This window comes from Marmota monax, unplaced genomic scaffold, assembly GCF_021218885.2.
Source record: "Marmota monax isolate L192 unplaced genomic scaffold, Marmota_monax_Labrador192_F-V1.1 WCK01_AAM20220418_F8-fsc00011, whole genome shotgun sequence".
In the NCBI taxonomy this organism is placed as follows: domain Eukaryota; kingdom Metazoa; phylum Chordata; class Mammalia; order Rodentia; family Sciuridae; genus Marmota; species Marmota monax.
In genome coordinates, this window is record NW_026693082.1 from 20,128,568 (window position 1) to 20,144,337 (window position 15,770).

At 40.6% G+C, this 15,770-nt stretch overlaps 1 protein-coding gene across 3 annotated transcripts in view; it reads right to left on the minus strand.

Moving 5' to 3' along the window:
- Lrch1 (leucine rich repeats and calponin homology domain containing 1) overlaps positions 1 to 15,770 on the minus strand; it is a 186,984-nt gene that overhangs the window by 61,411 nt on the left and 109,803 nt on the right. For all 3 annotated transcript variants that reach the window (XM_046454073.2, XM_046454072.2, XM_058582577.1), the window contains exons 3-4: positions 14,118 to 14,244; positions 4,531 to 4,636 (exon numbers count right to left, since the gene is read on the minus strand). In XM_046454073.2, the coding sequence (XP_046310029.1) occupies positions 4,531 to 4,636; positions 14,118 to 14,244 (233 nt within the window). The remainder of the gene's footprint in view (positions 1 to 4,530; positions 4,637 to 14,117; positions 14,245 to 15,770) is intronic.

Here is a 15,770-nt window from a genome sequence, read left to right on the forward strand (position 1 = left end):
AAAAGAATCATGCAAGCCATGTCACACAGGATATGTTTGTGTTTCAACTTTAAACTGTTTTCAAGTAACACTTGCTAGCACATGAATAATATGCTAATTACAGAATATTCTTATCTATTCAATGTATCTGGGTTGGCATAATCCCAGAACTAGTTAAAATAAACATGTTTATGTTTCTTTTAAATGGATTTTATCAAATGTTGTCTAATTTAGGATTTTTCCAATGGCCCCTATAATTCTGATTTGATGAGGCTTTATTCCACTGCTTTTTAAGTCCTGTGTAGCTCTGCTAACAAGATGGAACATTATACTTAGCTTAAAATCCCCACCCAGTGGCACAGTAAACACTCAGTAATTTCAAGCATTCAAACCGACATTGGCAGCTGCTAGAAACAAGTCAAATGTATTCCATAGAGCAAAGAAAGGCTGAACCACGCCAGAATCCGGATTTGCTGGCAAATCACTCAGCACTCGGTCAGAGGCTATGGGAGGTTCACTCCAGAACGGGACTCCGGCACTCTTATTATGGGATTCTTGGTGCTTTAAAATATTCCAGCAGTTCCAAAGTGAAGGAGGGCAAGAACCAGATAAAGAAAAGGATCTTACAAACAGAAAGGAAGAATTCACACTATATCCCTCCTGCCTCCACCATGCCTAAGGGTTTTCACTTTACTTGGCAACACAGCTTAAAATTCCACCACCAGAGATTTCCCTAGTCAGGAGTGTCTTCTTCCCAGAATTCATCATGCTCTAGGAGTAGAAGGGACTTTCCTTCTTTCATACCTTAGTGAATTACTTAGTCTTAGGCAAAGGAGTGGCGGGCCTGAAAGTTTAGGAGGCAGGAGCACGCCCAACTCTCAGGTCCCAGAGTCAGGTCCATGATAGGTGAGTTATGTAGAAACTCAGAAAGTGTATTTTTAAAACAGAGACCCCTGGGCCAGAAGCCAAGGAATTTTTATTGCATATTGTCCTTAGCAGTTAGTTCACTGCTCAAACACAGCTCTCATCTGGACTCACAGGAGGATGAGCACCTCAGGCCACATTAGTCATGGAGGTCATTTGGACGAAGGGGCTGGGAGCAGCTGTCGTGGAGAGAGAGGTAAGCCCGGAGGACTTAGAAGCACAGAAATAAAAGGAAAAGGAAAGTTTAGATGTGTGCACACACACACACCCCTTTTATATTGATACTAGAGATTGAACCTGGGGTGCTTTAACACTGAGCCATGTCCTCAGCCCTTTTTTTTTTTTTTTTTTTTTTTTTGAGACAGGGTCTCACTAAGTTGCTCAGGACCTCACTAAGTTGCTGAGGCTGGCTGTGAACTTGCAATCCTCCTGCTTCAGCCTCCAAAGTTGCTGAGATTACACGTGCATGGCACCATGCTCGGCTAGATGCCCTTTCTTCTAGTTCCTAAAAATGCTAAGGATGAGGGGGATTACAACAGAGAGCTTCCTCCCTACTGCAATGCCAAGTCTCACCCAACTCAGGGTATCAAATCAGTGGCAGAATGTAACAGGACTCCAGATCTTTGCCACTTAAAATTAAAACCCTGAAGGATAGACTAAAGGGCTAAATTCATGCGAGAATAGCAGGATGTAACTTACAGGGAAATAAACAAAGGAATGACTCGATAATGATGATTTTCTTTCTTGTAGTTTCTATTTGGAATGCTGAATTTCTGTAGCAGCTTTGGAACATGAGAACTCGACAAGTTTCCCAGCAATGAAATGAGAGACTGCAAGGACAGTCCAAAAAAGGTTCAAAGAAATGGAGAAAGGTAAGGAAGAAAAAGGATCAAAGAGAAGAAGAGAAGAGGGAGGACAAGAATAAGGAGGAGTAATCCCATTTCTCTCTCTCCACTGCAAAGAGGGGCAATGAATGGATATTTTAGCCCTCTGTTCATTCTGGCTCCAGAAAGAACAAAATATGGTCTCCTCGTTGTAGTAGTTGTATAAAACCACCACAAAATTGATATGCGTAATTAGGCCACAGAGTTCTCTCTTTTTTCCCCCTCCTCAAATTGAAAGCATATGAGGAGGGGTTCCCAAAGAAGACACACATGTAAGTAATATGCACAGTTCCTAAAGCACACTGCCTGAAAGCATTATCAGTGCTATTCTGTCAACAGAGTTCTCCAGAGTGAAACAAAAAAGAAACTGGATACTCAGGAAATCTTTCTTTCTTTTTTTTTTTAAACAAGGATTTTCCAGAAACTAAAGTTTTAGCTTTGAATCTATTTTTAAAATTATCAAAACTGAGAAAACATAATCTTGGAAAGTAGAGCAATTTGTGACTGATCTTTTTAGGGAAAGGAATATTTCTCAAGTGAGAGAATAAGAAGAGGTGAGAGGTGGGCTGTGGCTGTGGTACAGTGGTAGAGAGCACTTGTCTAGCACATGAGAGGTGCTGGGTTGATCCTTAGAACCACATAAAAAATAAATCAATCAGATACAGGAATTGTGTCCAACTAAAACTAAAAGATAGAAAAATTAAAATTTAAATTTAAATTTAAAAAAAGGAGAGGTGAGAGAAACAAAAACCTAGATTTTGCAGGTATACCCTTTTTCCAAACACTTCTAGATTATTACAGCAAACTGTAAAATGATGTCAATCATTTTTTCTTTTGGAAATCAAGAGTTCGATTTTTTGTGATGCTTTCACAAAACATAAGCGTGGGGATCCAATTTAAAGGAAAGTTTTCTTTCATGTGTGAAAACGGATGTGTATAAATTTGCTCTTAATAAAAAGTCTCCCATTTGTAACTTGCATAAGCCAAGAAAAGCTTACATACATTCAAAAAATGTGACTGCACGCTGACAAGATGAAAAAATCACTATTTTTATATGAATGCATCTCAAGTAATAAAGTAATAAATCTTACACTGAGATACTTTCTAATTCTACTTCTTTAAAAATGTAAATCAGCAGGAGAAAGGTGGGAGGTGGCTGGTGAGCACCTGATCTTCCAGCCATCAAACACTATGCATTTTGCCAAGTTGTCGTCCAGGAATCCATGAGCTCTGTTCTCTTGCCTTGAAGAATGAGACAGCTCAAGCCAAAGATCAAGATGTGGGAACAGGACAATAAAAAAATCAGGTAGCTCTCAAGTTGGTGCATTAATGTCAAATGAACCTGATGCTTACCACCTCCAAATACCTGCTTTTGGTTTTAGATTTTTTTGTTTTATTTTTTAAGTTATATATAATAGTAGAATGTATTCTGACATATTACACACATAAGGAATGTAACTTCTCATTCTTCTGGTTGCACATGATGTAGAATTACATTGGTCTTGTAATCAGATATATTTTTAAGTTTATGTCTGACTATCGGGTATGTCTAGATTCCTCAAACCAAAACTATGGAAAGCAAGATGATCTTTGAAAGTGAGCGTGTGTGATTCAGCATTCTACTGCTCATCTATTCCTTCCTGACCCAGGCCCAAACCCAAATTTGAAATCCATATCCATTACCCACAACAGGGCTGCTTTCAAGCAGCCTATCTAAATGAATCTTCTTTTTATGTGAACCCTCATATACCATACTGGAGGGACATGCTGCAGAAGCCCACAACTTCCAGAGCAGGGCTGTCTGAGGTACTCTTCATGCTCAGGGACAGGAAGACCCAAGTCTCAATGCTGAGGCTATGGGACCTGCATGGTGAAATTCACCAAAACTACCAGTGACCAAGGCTCAACCCTCAGGGGTAGCACCCTCACCAAGAACTGAACCTGAATACTGGGGTTCACAACCAGGGCTCGCAGATCCCCAAGGCTAGAAATCTTGCTAGCCAGGTTCTTCAGGATCTTTCAGGTCTAAGCGTGTCCCCTAAACTATTGGCTTCATTTCCCATAACATCACACATGTATCCAAAAACAATTCATGCTGCTGCTATTACAAACGGTTGGCTTGTGTGCCCCTAAATCCTAACCCTATATCAGGCTATGAATGTATTTGGAGACATGGCCTTCAATGAGGTCATTAGGATTTAATCCCTTGGTGTCATTGTAAGAAGAGACCAGGACACAGACACACATAGAATCTCAGACTTTTGGCCTCCAGAACTGAGAAGATAAATTTCTGTTTTTTGGTTTTTTTTTGTAGTTGTAGATGGACATAATATCTTTATTTTATTTATGTATTTTTATGTGGTGCTGAGGATTGAACCCAGTGCCTCACACGTGTGAGGCAAGCACTCTACCACTGAGCTACAACCCCAGCCCTAAATTTCTGTTCTTTAAGCCACCCAGCCTAGGGTTCTTTGATAGCAGCTTTAGCAGACTTATACACCCTCCACCCCACCCTCCACAACTATAGACAAGGGAATGTTTGTTACTATGGCCCTTGATTTATGAAGTTACAACTTTAACATCCCTTTTCGGTCACCTGCATGTGCAATTCAAATGATTAATATTAATAGGCATACACACGAAATAAGATGCACCCTCTTCACAAAAGTAAACCGAGAAAATAATAAATGTCTCCCATTTTCTTCACCTTACCCTCCACCCCATTTTTTAAAAAAATCCTTACCTGGTGGCAAAACCTTTAGGTAATTCCTCCTGACGTTCAGCTCCCGAAGAGACTTGAGCTGGCCTATCTGCGGGGGCAGCGCTGTGATCTCGTTGCAGCTCACATCCTGCATGGAAAGCCAGGAGAGAAACCATCAGCGCCTCTCTCCAGGAAATCAAGCATTTTGTGTAAATTCTCCTTAGGGACCTTAAAGAGTGGACAACTACACAGGTGTCTCCAGGTCCCTAGCAAGTCAGGCTCAGCACAGGGAAGAAAAAGAAAGTTCAGTTTTAAACACTCTTGGGAGAGGGGAAAAGGGGAGAAAGGAAGGATGCTAAATCTGTAGCTGCTTCTGCCACGCTTGCTTTCCACGTGCTTCCATTTAAATCTCACGACAAACCCATGCAACAGTATTACTAGCCTAACATTTATAGATCAAAAAAATGAGGCTTGCTGGCCCAAGGCCTGCAAGTGTCCTCCATGAGGGACTGGCCCAGTATTAAGCCGGTGTGTCTTGGTGCTTCTAGATAGAAGAGACAATGTCTTCTATCTTACAAGTTCAGGAATATGGATTGTTTCAGCTTAGATGTGTTATCCCCCAAAAGCTCACATGTGAGACAATGCAAGAAGGTTTGGAGGAGAAATGATTGGGTTATAGCCTTAACCTAACCAGTGAATTAATCCCTGATGGGATCAACTGAGTGATAACTGAAAGCAGGTAGGTTGTGGCTAGAGGAGGAGGTTCATTGGGAGCGTGGCTTTGGCTTTGGGGTATATATTTGTATCTGGCAACGGGAGACCTCTGTCTCTGCTTCCTGATCCCCATGTGAGCTGCTTCCCTCTGCCACACTCTTCCTCCATGATGTTCTGCCACCTTCCCCTGAGAAATGGAGCCAGCCTTCCATGAACTAAGACTTCTGAAACCATAAGCCCTTGGATAAACTTTTTATTTCTTTTTTAATTTTTTAGTTGTTGATGGAACTTTGTTTTATTCATTTATTTTACACGGTGGTGAGAACTGAATCCAGTGCCGTGCACAGGCTAGGCAAGCGCTCTACCACTAAGCCACAACCTCAGCCTTTAAATTTTCCTGGTCAGATCTTTTAGTTGCAGCAGGGAAAAAGCTGAGTGAAACATGAATGCACTGTCTGGTGCTTATTTATTTAAAACAGGGTTCTTAACAAATGGCTGGCAAACCTTATAGCTAATGAGCAAGACTGTGGATAGGAAGATTTTGAAGACTAATACCCTATATATCCTTGATTGGAACCACATCTTGACACACATAAAATGGGATCCATGACTTGATAGTCTTATATATCCTTATTACCTCACTAATCCTACTCTGTACCTTCTCCTCTCCCCAACCCTGCTCCTCCTTCAGTCTGGACCATCGCTCTCTCTCTCATTGGTTATATATGGCAACCAATGACCTCCTGACTGGTTTCCATACATTGCTCTCCCCTTCAGATCCATCCTTCTCAGAGCTGCCAGGGCACACATTTCATTATGGTGTCTACCAGCTTAGATATCTGAAGAAAGTTCCAGCATCTACAATGGGTCTGTCAGTTCCTCCCTTGAATCCTACATTCAAGCCATAGGGTCCTGATTTGCAGTCATCAGCATGTGCCACTGTTTAGTGGTCCCAAATGTATTCACACTATTTCCCTGCCTGATGTCCCTGTCCACAAAAATGTCATCTTGTCCCACTTACTCATCTTTTAAGACCTAATTCAACTCTCAACCTCCTCTTTGAAATCATCCATGAGGTTCTCCTCCCCTCTCTCACTCTGATCCAACACCTGAAAGATGGCCCACCTTTCCCTCTGCGATCCCATACACAGTGTGTTCATTGGCTTTGCCTTCCCCACTATGAGATCCTCAGCATCCTCCTGGTGTCTAGCACAGTGCCCGATATAAAGCAGAGACCAATGAATGCTGGATGAACCTCTGAAATCCATTTATGCTGACACTTCACGATGTTGTAACTCCTTCTGCCTTTTGGCTGGGAGCCCAGGATGCTCCAACATACTTACTTAAATTCCAAGAAGGCCCTACTTGGTATTGAAGATATCCAAAGATAGAGTCACATTATAAATGCTCTCCATAAGACCATGTTCTTAAATATCCCACTTTACTTTGGAACCCACAACCCACCCACCCCCAACTCACCTTTGAAGGCACCATGGCCCATGTATCAAAAATCCATTTCACTTTCATTCAGATGAAATTAACTCATCACTGAGATTAACTCATCCCCTGCAGTCCCTGATCCCTGTTAGACCAGGGCTATACACTGTCAGTGAATCCCCACCCTCTGACTATTTCATCTACAAGTCCTCAGGCACCTGTCATGATCATCATGATGCTCAATAGAAGAGAATGAACAATATTGTTGCTTCCATGCTGCCAGCCAAGAAGCCTGAGTGCACAGGTGTCGTGGACCCACTGTAGTTTTCTGTCCTCGGCTGCTGAAGCACCGCGGTGGGATGAGATGGGTTAGGAACACGAGGTGTTCAGTGGCATTGCCCCCAAGCTGCTGCACTGCTCCTGGTCCAGGACAGTCACACACAATTTTAAGAAAAACACTCCCAGTGTTTAAAACAACGGAACTCCATGAACACTCCCCTAAAGAGACTAAGACATGTGGGGAGGCCAGGACAGAAGGAGGAGGTGGCCCAGGATCTGTCACAGAGGTCAGCATCCAAAGCCTTCCATTGATAGCCACACCTTTCTTTGCCTGAACTAAGAAAGAAACCAGCAAGAGGCACGATTCCATTCCCTTTTAAAAGACTCCAGTGGAACACAGGCAAGCCTCAGAAATACGTGACAGCAAATCATTCTGCTCGGCCCCTACCTGCCACGGTCACTTGGGTGATCTTGCTGGTGGTGGAGGTGAGGTTGTGGGGAAGAATTACAGGGAATCATTTTCCATCTGTAGAGAGAATTTATGCTGTTGGACTCTAAAATAAGTTTCATTCTTTTAATAAGTTTTATGAATGACAGCAGGAGAAAGACCCTTTTACAGATCATGAAAATCACTGATTTTGATTGTGAAACTGACAATTTTCAGAGGTTTCAAGGGCCTTTCTCTCAAAAAATAAGGAGTACAGAGAGGAATGCCGTGACACGCGACTAAATCAGTCAGGGTCACTTCAGGTGAGCTGGGCTGACACTAAGTAATCACACAGGCACAGAAAGTACCTTTTTCTTGGGGTTCAGTGACGGCTCTTCTGTCCCGGCTCCCACAAAGGAGGCAAGGGAGGTAGACAAAAAAGAGAGCAAGTGCAGCCTGAAGCCCTATTTACTGGGGGGAAGACACTTCAGAGAGTTCCACCCAAATGAGGCAAGTGATTGGGTTTCAGGGGGGTGTAGCCCAGTCCCATTGGGTGATGCTCACACCCAGAGCTGTTCTCCCGAGTAGGGGAAGCCAGTTCCACACTTCCATCACTTAAGGCTAAGGGTACGTGCTCAGCTCCTATTCAGACAGAGGAGAGCAAGGAGAAAACCTAGACATTTAGTCAGCATATGCACAGCATGAAATCTCCTGACATGAAACTCACACTTATTCTATTTTTTAGCATGAAACACACACACACACACACACACACACACACCTTGCACTTTGCTGGTCATTCCTGAGTTGACCATGAAATCAGGGTAAGCCATCTCTCTAAATGTAAGTTAATTTTTCCAACATGTATTTCTAACATAATGGCCTCATCAAAGAAAATTAACTTCTGTCAACTATATTTAAATACTCACCAGCAGAAAAAAAACAGTTACTTGGTAGACTTAAACAAACAAACATTTCCCATAATGATAAAAACAAAATTTTCATCTATATGATAGGACATCTGTAGACAATTTGAAACACAAATTCCAATTGTCTTTTCAATGTTGAAGGACACAGGGTAAAAGCAAGATTATTTTATTAGTACTATGTACTCTTGGTTACTTCCTCCACTGACAAAATAATGGGGAGAGATTACCCTGGCAGATCTAGCCCATAAGGGAGATAAAGACTTTGCATCATCGTATAACCAATATTGCAGAAAACAGTGCAAAACTCCAATCCCCACAAGTCATTGAATCTTGTCAAATTTTAAGGAGGTTATGAATTTCATCACAAAAATAAAACCCCATGGGTAATTATGTCTTAATTAGCTGGAGAATGAGGAAGAAAGAGGAGATAATAGTCTAGGTGTCTAGGGATAAGATAGTACAGTTTTGAAAATATGCAAAAAATATTTCTAGAATGGCCCCATTTTCTAGAACATTTTGGTCCAAATTTAGTCTAGAAGGAGTTATGGATTTTTATTTATTTACCTGATGAAGATAATATTTAGGAAAATGAATTTTAAAAGTAAACAACACTAATGCCTGACACTTCTGCAGTTAGTGAGAATTTATCAGGTTATAAATTCCAGGCTCACTTACTTAATTATCAAATGAATTAATTTTGAATTTTCTATTATCCCTAAGCTATGTCTTTAGAGAATAATTATTTCAAGCTTCTGTGAAATCAAATCACCACATATTTAATGTTACCATATTACAAAAAAACAAGTAGATCAAGAAGAATCGTGAACATCTGTTAGATGTATCAATTTCATTCTTTTTGATACAGAATTAAATCTAATTATAAATAATATAAAAAGCTTAAGTTTTTCATGAACCAGTCTGTCCAACTTTGTTATTCTCATAAAAAACAAAATAGAAAATTCTAACTATGATTTAAACTCTACCTATTTTCTATGGGTTTAAACATCATGTTTTAAAAAAAAAAAACCTTTGGAAATTAAGGTTCTCTCTTTGTCACAATAATGGAAGTCTTACATTTTTGTTACTAAATGCTAATTGCTAATGTACCTTCAGAAGGCAAAATGAGAAGGATTTATAATAACAGAATTAATTCAGGAATTATTAAGCTAAGTGATGCTCACTCATTTGAGAATACAATATTTCAAAAAAGACGAGAAGTGTTTTTACAGCAGTAGCATCTAATGAAAACCATCATAAACACTGTGACAAGATAATCTAGGTTAGAGCAGAGTCCAAGGAGACCAGGCGACACTGTGGAGTTGCAGGTGGCCTCTTACTAGTGACCTTGCTCTGGCATTCAGGTTTTCAAAAGCTTAGTGTGCTGATACTACTAGCTTAAGTGGAATTTTTGGTAATAAATTCTCATGATCCCATTTAATTAATGGAATACAATGTTCTAACAGGAAATGCAAGTTATTAACACTCCACTCGCCTCCTGTCATGTATCCATGCCCTTCCATGGAAATCCCTTCAGTATGGTTCAGTGAGCAACTTCAGGTATGGATTACCTTCTCTGTGCCTATAAAATAAAAGGTAAGCTTTGAACAACTAATTTTCTCCCAACATCAGGAAGACCCATTTCTGATATCTGAAATAATGAAAACACTTTGGTCGAAACACAGATATCTTGACTTGTTAACAACGGATAAAAAAAAAAAAAGAAGAAAGAAGAAAGAAAACCTCATTGCTCATGGGTCAGAACTTTAAAAAGAAGAAAATTCAACATATTCACTTCAATACAAATACATTTAAATACAAACCACCTTCAGCAACTTCTGGTATGATAAAGAATCTCAACACCAGTGCCTCTCTCCAGTATAAAGCTCTACTTCACAGCCCTCCATGTACCCACAAACTCATGCTCCACACTGTGGCTCTTCCTAAGAAAGGCAGAACTGGAAGCCACAGAGGGGCCTCAGAAAGCTTAGGGTTTCCTACCCATCCCACAGGAACCTCAGATGTTAGGAGGCATCTCCAGAGACCAGGAATGGACAAATGGTTAGGGAGGACACCTGCATTTACATCGCCTTTACATGCTGCAGTTTGGAATGCTATGCATAAAAATAATCAAGAAGCCATTTTCCTCGGAAGCTGCTCAATACATCATGTCTAGAATCAATCTTTGAATTCAAACTTCCCACACTTCCAAACATTTCATGAAAAGTGAATAACAAATAGTGTGTCTGTTGAGGGCTAGGAAACACTTTCCAACCAGTTATCACTTGAGCAAGGTCTTCTAAGCTTTTGGATGTCAAAATAGGTTTCTAAATCCATGATATTTTGGATCAGAGCTAAAAGACATGACTTTCACCAACTGTGAACTCGTGGAGCGCAGAACTGAGAAAACCCAAAGAGCTGGAGCCCCAGTGGACTCCATGCACATAAAACCAGAGAAACTCATAGATCTCTGACAAATGCCCCGCAAAATGCTCTCAGTTTTACTGTGCTCTGCCTTAGTGTGTTGATCTTCACAGCTGTTACCTGTAACAAGAGGTATTTAGACAGCAGCTCTCACCAAACACCTCATCCCTCTGCAAGATTCCTCAGTAAGAGCCAGGTTTCCAACATGTTCAGAAGGATTGGACGGGTAAAACGAGATTTAGTCAATACAGGATAAGACTATAGACCCTACCTGACTCGGTTCCACGGTAAGAAAATTTTCCAACACAGATACCCTTACTATGGACTCCAGGGAAAGAAATCACTAAGTGCTTGCAGCCTAGAGAAGGTGACAGTGGCTACACTGTGGTGCGGGCCTTATTTTATTTTTATTTTTTGCAATAATGGAGATTGAACCCAGGGCCTTGTAGCTACATCCTCAGCTCTGTGGTGTGGACTTTAATCAGACAAACTTGCTTCTGACCCTAGTTCCACCATGTAGCCACACAGCTTTGGGTATGTCATTCCTAAACTGGCCATTTATAACATATGTCATTCCTAAACTGGCCATTTTACATTTACAAAATGTAAAAATGATACAGGCCTATCTAGGTTATTTTCAAGATTCTATGAACTATTACAAGTCATACCCTAGCAGACTACCTGAATTAAGGAGGTACTCAGTAAATGTTAGCATTTTACCTCCTCCCCTTACAGAAAACACATGCAGAGACAGGCTTACAAAGCAACATCAACGTACACCATACCTGTAAGATGAGAGCAGGTAAGAATTCATTTGGAGTGGTCAAGGTCAGAAAGTTGTACATTATTCCCATCAGATATGACCCTCACAGAACCAGCTCAAGAGAGCTAAAGATTCCACAAGATTTGCCCCCCGGGCAATGTGGACACACCACCTGGCCAATGTTCTTGGTTCAAAAAAAGGACATCTCATAGGTGACTTCTTCATGGGAAGAGAATGATTTTTTTTTTTTGGTGCTAGGGACTGAACCCAGGGCCTTGTGCATGCAAGGCAAGCATTCTACCAACTGAGCTATATCCCCAGACCAAATGACCACTTTTTGGTATTCCCTGACAATATGAAATGGCTGGACATGACTTTACTACACTGGGAATGCTTTTTGTTTTAAGATTATAAGATAACTGTGATATAACTAAAAAGGTAAGATAATGTTCTCCAATTTCACTCCCTTCCCAAAATAAGAAATGACAACTATTTTCCGGTAGATGGCAAGGTATTCTGGTTTTGTTTTTCAAATGGACGTTAAACTCAAATGTTCATCCACACTTGGAAGAAAAGAGTTTCAAACCAGTTTTTAGATACTCTGAGTCTGATGTAAAATTATAAAACACATTTTCCCCCCCAAACAGTTAGCAAACAATGCCAAGAGACTGATAAACTGAGCCACTTCCTCAGCATGTTGCACTAAGCTCAAACATTCTGCCTCCATGAGGATTCTGTTAACAAACTGGTAATATGTGACTATAAAACAGAAGCTTCCTGCTGTAATTCAAGAATTGCTTTAAGCTCTGCAGGGAGTTTTTTGTTCCAATTGATAACTAAAAATAATCTGACATGGTTACCTATAGTAACACTACTATTTTAAGCAGATATCAAAGATAAATGATAATGGATGGAAAATAATCTTTTTTTAGTCTGTGACCTTGACCAAGGCCAGTCACTTCCTTGTGGTTAAATAATGTCAACTTATTAACTTTTCAGCTACTTCACAGACAAATGCTTTTTACAAAGAGCACTCTTGCTCAAACACTGCAGGCAACAGAGAAGAAACTGCACAGGCTTGACAGGGCCCTCTCTTGTCATGCCTAGTGACTACTGAGCACCAGAAATGTGGCTGTCCAACCCGCAACGTGTTGTCAATATAAAATGCATGTTAGATTTCAAAGACTTGGTGTGGGAAAAAAAGAAGTAAAACATCTCAGTATGTTTGATGTTTAATAATCTTTTGGCTATGTGGCATCACATAAAATATTGTTAAATTAGCTTGCTTCTTTTTACTTTTTAAGATATGGTCACTGGTACATCTCAAATCACCTTTGCTGTTTACTTTTCCACTGGACAATGTTTGGTGATGGTATTTCAGCTTAGGTGACCACTTAGCAAGGGCAACCTTCCCATACGTTGCTGTCTCTCTGATCTAGGTTTCTTCAAGAAGTCAAGAGCTTGTGGCTGAGGATATAGCTCAGTTGGCAGAGTGTATGCCTCGCATGCATAAGGCTTTGGGTTCAATCCCCAGCCACCCGCCCACCCCTCACACACACAAAAAGAGGCCAAGAGCTACATGCCTTTTACAATCAACTGTGAAGCTAACATTCTAGAACTCGAGGGGCCTAGAGTTAGTGCTGGTGGAGAAAAGTCACAAGATCTGGGAGAAGACAGCACAGTAATTAAGATGCAGGGTACCCCTGCCAGAGTGGGGCACAGGACAGGGGACTAAGAAAAGCTCAGAGAGCTCCTTAAACCACACACCAGCTCCAGTGCCAGGACTAGAGGCAGCACCGCTCCAGACATGCCAAAAATCTTTACAGACTCACAGTACCCTGTTCTTTCTGTCCTCTGACTTAATTATATGCCTTCCTATATTCTGGCCTACTAACTTATTTGCAGATTATTTCTTTGGGTTAGCCATAATTTTTCGTAATTCATATTTAATCTGGAAAAATTATCTAACTACAATGTGATAACCTGTCAACCTCAGGAACTATAAATTCTGCAAACTTCAGGATCTGCTTAAACTACAGGAAACTTATAAACTTTAGGAACTGTGTCATAGCAAAGCCACATGCTGCTGGCGTCATGTCACCCCATTTAATATCCTTATAACTGCACTTCAGCAACCTAGCTCTGCTATGGATTGGATGTGGTGTGTCTGAAGCTTAGTCCCCAGTTTGGTGGTATCAAGAGGTGGTAGAATGTATAAAAGAGATGGAGCCTGGTGGGAGGTGGTTAGTTCACGGGGATTAACACAGTTCTCCTGAGATCCCAGTAAGCTCCCATGAGAAAGTTGTTATAAAAGGCAAGAGCAGCCCTCCCTGCTCTCTGGTTTCTCATCTCACCATGCGACCTGTCTCTCTGGCATTTGCCCCCACCAGCTGTATTGTGATGAGCTGAGAGGTCCCTCATGGGAGGAGAAGTGGACAAGGACACCTGATCTTGGCCATTCAGCCTCTAAAACTGTGAGCTAAAAATAAAGTTTCTTTCTTTATAAAGGGTCCCGTCTTGGTTGTTTTGTTATAGCAATGGGAAATGGACTAACAGAAGCTTCTCCTTACTCAACTGCAGCAAAAAGTCTTTTAGAATACCCTGATAGGTCATGATTGGTCAACAAACAAAAAGAGCATCTTAGAAATCAGTAACATACCAGCTCCATTAACTGTTTGAGCTGACCTATCTCTTCTGGTAGTGATCCCAGCTTGTTGTTACTTGCGATTAAGACTTTGAGAGGCAGACCACACAGGCAGGCGGGCAGGGCAGACAGCTGATTTCGACTGTAAAGACAATACAACAGAAACACACATAAACAGAAAGCCCACTTCATACTATCTGTGAACACGCTTTTTAACAAGAAAAGAAAAAGAAGCCATCTGAGAAGATATTTTCCAAATACAAAAATCCCAATACATTCTCTGGTAATAACTCAAATTACAAATACAGAAGAAAACAAAATATATATATTTTTTAAAAGAATGGTAGATAGAAACAGAATGGATAACAAGTACCAAAAAACAATTAAATAGGGAGAATATATTCTAGTATTCTACAGCACAGTAAGGTGACTAGAGTTCACAACAATGTATTTTATGTTTCAAAATAACTAGAACAAAGGGTCTGAAGGTTTCTAACACAAAAATTATAAATATTTAAGGAGAAGAAAATACTACCTTGATTTGCTCATAATACATTACTTAACATGTACTGAATTATCACACTGTATCTGCCAAATATATACAATTATTTTGCATCAGTTATAAATAAATAAACGGGCAGTTCTAAGAGATGAAAAGATACTGGATCAGTATAATATAGGAATCCATATTTATATGTAAGCCACTTTTTCCAACTCTTCCCCACTCCAAGCCCTTTTTCCAGCTACCAAGAGAGGAGATAGTTCTCAGATTTTCTGACTTATTTTCCCTGCCACTCTGCTGATGAAGCAAGGGCCACACCATGAAACATCTAAAAATCTGTACATCGTGTGGCTGCAATTATTTATAACTTTTGTGTATTGTGCACACATGCATAAAGCTTCAAAGGTTGTGCCGTGTGTGTGTGTGTTTGTGTGTGTGTGTGTGTGTGTGTGTGTCTACTGGGATGCATATCTGTTTACGTGTAAAAAGGAGAGACAGATTAGAAACACACCTAAACATTACCAATGCTCATTCTGGGGTATAAGTACAGTAGGTGGTTTCCATTTCCTTTAGTATATTTTGCTGTCTTTCAAAAAATTCCTACAAAAGCTTGAAAGAAGCATCTTAACAAGGTAAATTCAATCGGATGTTGCATCGGTCCATCTGTTTGTGGAAACTCACTGATGTATATTTTGTGAGCACTTCTCTGTATGTATGCTTAACCTAAGGGCGTGTCTAACTGATGGGCTCAGAAAAAGCAGGTGCTGTATTATAGGAAGATCCTTTCTAATGTGGGCCTTCTCCTGCCAACACCCTGATACCACTCCTATTCCAGGAAAATACCCAGGTAAATAAGTTTGGGCAAGAAATGGTACAGCTGTATCTTCACTCCACTGCCCAGATCTAAATATATACATATGTACACACATAAAACAATAAATTAATTAAATAAATAAAAGCTATTTCAGGAAAGGGGCAGAAGAAGCGCTTTATCAATAAAAGCCCAGCAGAGGGAGGAGGAGATTCAGGTCCTGGATGCAGGGGTGTGGGTTTCCTAGCACTGGAAGGACCAGTTTTATGTCCCTGGTTGCTGGGGTCCAGTGAATTTATCCTAGTCACTGAGACAACGGAGGGGGGCCAGGGCCGCTAGTCTGCCTCTCTCTGTC